Source organism: Eurytemora carolleeae, unplaced genomic scaffold (genome assembly GCF_000591075.1).
Source record: "Eurytemora carolleeae unplaced genomic scaffold, Eaff_2.0 scaffold2519, whole genome shotgun sequence".
NCBI lineage: Eukaryota > Metazoa > Arthropoda > Copepoda > Calanoida > Temoridae > Eurytemora > Eurytemora carolleeae.
The window spans coordinates 7201-13151 of NW_019398405.1; the positions used below are offsets into that span (position 1 = coordinate 7201).

Here is a 5951-nt window from a genome sequence, read left to right on the forward strand (position 1 = left end):
ATCAGTTTTTTTTAATGTACATGACCTCAAATTCAACTGTTACATATATGTGATGCATGTACTGTAAAAACAAGGAGGAAGGAGTCCTAAAAGCACACAATAGAAAACTATACCGGCGCATCTTTGTTAATTTTCAGATTTTTCAGGCTTAAAAAAAACTCAATTTCGCCATTTTCTCAAAACTTTTTTGGTTTTGTTTTTATTTTTTAGAACTGCAATTAATAGGGGCTGGGGATAAAAAGATGTACATGAGGCGCAGTGGCCTTTTTCGACAGCCATAGCCGAGAAAATGGGGTCAATTCTACACTTCATGACACCAAATTTTGTACATGCTGGATTAAGTCTTAACCAGTGTGAAAGAAGGCTGAAATTTTGCATGCAGCATCTTAATGTGGTTAACGACTCCATTATGACTTAACCATCAACTTTAAAAATTTGGAAAATGCCAAATGGTTCACACCAACTCATTCATTTCAGCATGACCAGACAATTTTTAATACTTTAAACAAACAAATTAAACATGAACCAACATAAACACCAATATCCGACCTCCAAGTTGACCTCTTCTCTATTATGCTCTCGAATATGTCAAGATCTGTTGAAACTAAGTATAATGTCATGTTTGGTGTTCGATTTAATTTCATTTGAATTATCCTATTTTGTAAAAGAATGTTATAACACCCTAGCAGTAGTTCACCTCCAACTATTTATGACCTCCTCTGGAGTTCAAAATTTATAGTTACTGAAAATGGTATTATCTTTTCTGGTCGAACGATTTTGAGCACCGCATTGAGAGCAACCGAAAATCAAAATATCAAGAACTTTATGCATCATTTTAATGCCGGCCTGTACTCAAAGCATATGGTAAGTACCTAATAAAAAATGAAACATTAAGTTTCTAAGTCGAAAAATGACAACTAACACCATATAGTGACTATTAAGTTTGAATAGATGATAATTTCAGACGAATTCGTCGAATTTGACGATGGACGAGATTAAATTCTCAAAATGCCAACACTCTGATCAATGTCTACTGTAAATAGCTAGACAAAAACAGAAAAATTAAGTCTCTAAGTCGAAAAAAAAATTGACAAAGGATAAGGTAAATAACTGGTCAAAAAACAGCAGGATATAAGTAAAAAAAATTCATGATGAAGTTCTTGATATGTTGATTTACTGAGGCTCTCTTCTCCACTGTGGTGTTCTCAGGGGCGGATACAGGGGGGGCGGGGGGACATTCGCCCCCCCTGGAGATTTCCAGGCAAAAAATGTTCCCAATTTGATAAATGCTATTGTTAACAATAAATTTAGAATTAGAAATTTGTAAGAAACTAGACTTAAGTTATAATATTGTTCATATCTAATAGTCCCGGATTCTCAACCAAAGGATCGATTTAGATCGTTTTTCTTTTTACTATCATCCCATCAAGACCGGAACTATAGACGGATAGAATGGTATTCCCGATTCACAACGGTACCCTTAAAAGATTTGTGTGATCAAGTATGATCAGTTTTATACACCATATATTTTAGCAACCTTATTGCGTAGACTTTTGATATTTCAAACTTTGATTTTTTTATCTCACAGAATTCAAAAGTTTTAAATATCCAAGGTCTGCGACATTGGGTTGCAAAGATATATATAGGAATTAGAAAAGCAGTGTTTGTGGCAAAGACTCAATTCCTTTGTGGTTTCTCTCCAAAACTGGCTTGCACATTCCTTGCTACAGAAACAAATGAGAAATTACCGAAATTAAACACTTTTCAACATAGAAAAACGGCGTTGTCTTCCATATTTTTGATCAGGTTTGAGTTTAAAGAGAAGAGTTGTGAATTTGACAAGCCTCACTTGAAAAAACGACAAAAGTCATTTTGAAACTTTTTTCTTGAAACCTTAAAAAAAAATATTTTAAAAATAGTTACTCTAATGAACCCTGTTAAACATTTTGCTACTTATTAGATTTTTAAATAGAAGTTTTTCTTTTGTTCTCTAAAATTCTGCAAAATATACAAGTAAAGAGTAATCATGATTCATGATAATGAACAAAATATGAAATATTAGGAATAACTACATCAATAAGTCTAAGTTACACAGTTCTACATTTATTGATTCTAATATTTTTTAGTATATTTATACAGACAGATTACAAAAACTTACTTTTTTAAAAATCTGAACGAAAGGAATTGAGTTTTTGCCACAAACTCAAATCTTTTGATCCCAATATCTTTGATATTTCAAACTTAGATTATTTTATCTGTAAGTATTAATAGTTTGAAATATCTAAGGTCTACGACATTGGGTTACAAAGATATAGAGATATAGATATGAATGAAAAAGCAGCCCCTCCCCCCTGGGCTTGATGTACGTAGAGGGGGGTGGGGTGGGTTCCCAATAAATATCTTTTCCATTGTTTTCAGTGTCCATTTCACTGATTAAACTTCTTCTCTAGAAAGTATTGATAAAGCTAAGGTTCAGCAAATAATCTTTTAGTTTAATTAATTGAACTGATAAAATGCAACTTTTTTTCATTCTTTCTTGAGATTGTGTTCTTAATCTTTACTGTAGAGATCAACTTACCATTTTTTCTTTCTTTTTTCTTTAGATGGAAAACTATCTTCACACTTTTTCAATCAAGATTACATTAATAAAGAAATATAACTTATATTTAATGTTGTTAAAAACGAGATGACAATTATGTTGCTTGAATCTTTGACTGAAAGGAAAAATGCTTTAAGGTGGGTTTCAGATGCAATTATTATTTTATTTTTTTACGCATTTCACACGCAACTCATTTTATCTTTAAAGCATGCCAGTGCTCATCAGATTTCCTAAATCCATGTCATCTGTTATAGGATTCGAAGAATACTTAAACTTCTTGTGTTTCGGTTCTTGAATTACCCCGGAGTTAAAACTCTTCCCAACCCTGAGCCTTGAGCAAGGTTTAAGAGCGGAGATAACCAATACTCTGTCAGCAGATAGATCGGAGAACACATCATCCTTCCTCAACCCTTCCAGGAGAAGATAGGTTCTCTTGAACTCCTTGAGAACACTCATCTTAAAAACGGCTAGAAAATATTAGAACGTGCCCAGTCCTAGGCATAAATATAAGATACATTTAATGGTACACACCACACATTAAGTCCAATTTACTTGTAACTCCATTTAACTCCATGTAATAATATTAAAAAAACGGCTAGAAAATATCAGAACGTGCCCAGTCCTAGGCATAAATATAAGATAACTTAAAGGTACATACCACACATTAAGTCCAATTTACTTGCAACTCCATTTAACTCCATGTAATTATATTAATAAAACTGCTAGAAAAAATTAGAACGTGCCCAGTCCTAGGCATAAATATAAGATACCTTAAAGGTACACACCACACATTCAATACAATTAACTTGCATATCCATTTAACTCCATGTAATTATATTAATAAAACTGCTAGAAAATATTAGAACGTGCTCAGTCCTAGGCATAAATATGAGATACCTTAAAGGTACACACTAAACATGCAATACAATTAACTTGCAAGAAATACATCTTAACTTCAAACAGAACAAGCTAAAAAACATGTTTCTAAAAATCCAATTTTAAATTATTGGCGTTTTATTCTAGAAATAGTAAAAGACAGTTTTTAATACAAAAAAAAACTCAACTTCTTCTCTATATATATACTTTACTGGTATGTCTGTTTGTTTGTCCGTTTGTGTTCAATAAACGTCAAAACGGCTGAGCCAATCGGATCCCAGGAAAGGTTTATGGATACTCAAAGTTTCAAAAAGTTGTATCCAAAAGCTTTTATCTTGCATGCACTTTTAAAAACGCACTAAAAAATATTTGAAAATCCGCGAACGTTTTTACTTTTTCTTTTATACTGTACAAAGAGAAGATGTTCAAAGATAGAGCCACAATTAAAAGTTATAATAGAGGATGGGCGCAAAGCGGCCTTAAAGTCAAGTATATTTATACTTTGCTTGTCTGTATGTTTGATTGTCTGTCTGTTTGTTGTATCCAATAAACGTCAAAACGGCTGAACCAATCGGACCCCAGGAGAGGTTTATGGATACTCAAAGTTTCAAAAAGTTGTATCCAAAAGCTTTTATCTTGCATGAACTTTTAAAAACGCACGAACAAATATTTGAAAATCCGTGAACGTTTTCTTTTTGTTTTATACTGTACAAAGAGAAGATGTTCACAGATAAAGACACAATTAAAAACGTCAAAACGGCTGAACCGATCAGACCCATATTTTGCATGGGACCTCCCATGACCCCAGGGAAGGTTTATGGGTGATTAAAATTTCAAAAGTTGTATCCAAAAGCTTTAGATTTGCGTAAAATTTTAATATTGCGCAAAAAAAATATTTGTTTTTTAGTTTAGTTTAGTTACATAGAGACGATGTTCACATATAAAGTCACAATAAAAAGTTAAAAAGAGGATGGGCGCAAAGCATTCAAAAAGCCAAGTAAACTTAAATTTTATGAGAAGAAAAAAAAACTAAGGTCCGAAAAACCCCAATTCTGAACAGAAAACTAATTTTTCCTATGTTTTTCACTCTTCAGTTAAAGATTTGAAAAGTGTGATAGCGGAGTTCTAGGGGAGGGGTGGGGGAAGTATAGGGTCCCACTTTACAGGTCTAGGTGGTGAACACTGCCCCCTCCTGTGTATGCCCTTGGAGCTTAAAAACAGGTAAAATATATTTATTTCAATGTATCAATTACCTAAAACTGTTTCAACTTCATCAGCAAACTTGATGAGCTGATCTGTTGTAAACTCGGTAGAAAACCTCCAGTAATGAACCAGTTTATCCCCACATCCTTCAACCCTGTTCTTGAGAGTAGAAGACACTCCCCTCAGCATCTTCTTACTCCTGTAATCCAGGAACTGCAAAATGTATATCATAGAATGTTGAAATGAGAGAGAATTATGATAATGATACTCAAATATTTTTAAATATCACTGATGTCGATGATTAGACAAAGGTTTAAAGGTTACCATTGCTTATCAGACATGCTATTTTAGAAATAGAAGGATACTTAAAATTACGTCTACAGATCCTTTAAGTCCATTAAAGTAAGAAAAGTCTGTACCTGAAGAATATGCCTGATTATGTCAGTACACATATCGTCTAGGGCAGGAACCCTTGTTAGGGTTAGTACACTCATCAGAGGGAGAAGAGAAGTAATCATCTTTCCATTATCTCTGCTTCCTTCAGGTATACACCTACCACGTATTCCCTCTTCTTTATCCATGGTTAAATCCTGAAGAAATAACAAATACAGTACTGACGATTAGTATAAAGGAAATGTGAATTTTTTGTATTCAGTAAGGGGAAGTTGAGGCACACTGCCCCTTTTTTTTAATGACGTCAGAAAATCGATTTGCGTCGGCGCATTTATCAATCTAGTACTTCTTTTCAACGCCCCATTTTGATTCAATATTATGCAAAAAAAACATTATCATATTTGATTCAGTTTAATATTATGCAAAATCAGAAATAATGGGCTAATTAATGTTAGTGCAATCAGATTCTGTTTTAAAATCATAAAAATGTCTTTTTGATCAATTAATTTGGCTGTGTGATATGCCAAAAAAAATCCTACGTAAATCATGAATTGCGATTAACCCATTGAATGTATGTAGATAGATACCACCAACTCCGCAATACCCATATTGTGATTGCTTAACTATGTTATATCCAACAGCGCATAACTTGTAATTACGCTGTTAAAGACCCAAATATATTCATAATTGAAGAAATATACCTTAGTTGCAATAGAGACTATGTTTAGCATGAGAGAGTAATCGTTCCCTGTTTTGATAAACAGGCTGAGGATCGTGTCCTTGTTGAGACATTGATAGTTTACAAGATTGTGTCCTAGTTGAGACATTGAAAGCTCAAGATTGGGTCCTAGTTGAGACATTGATAGTTTACAAGATTGTG

The 5951-nt window shown here is 33.3% G+C and overlaps 1 protein-coding gene across 1 annotated transcript; it reads right to left on the reverse strand.

The window, feature by feature from the left end:
• Window positions 1–4686: 4686 nt before the first annotated feature.
• LOC111717330 (uncharacterized) lies at window positions 4687–5884 on the reverse strand. The gene is made up of 2 exons (XM_023492829.1): window positions 5098–5884; window positions 4687–4891 (listed from the first exon to the last, which is right to left on the reverse strand). Exons 1-2 carry the CDS (start codon window positions 5257–5259, stop codon window positions 4721–4723), a joined length of 333 nt encoding a protein of 110 aa, XP_023348597.1. The 5' UTR covers window positions 5260–5884; the 3' UTR covers window positions 4687–4720.
• Window positions 5885–5951: the final 67 nt, after the last annotated feature.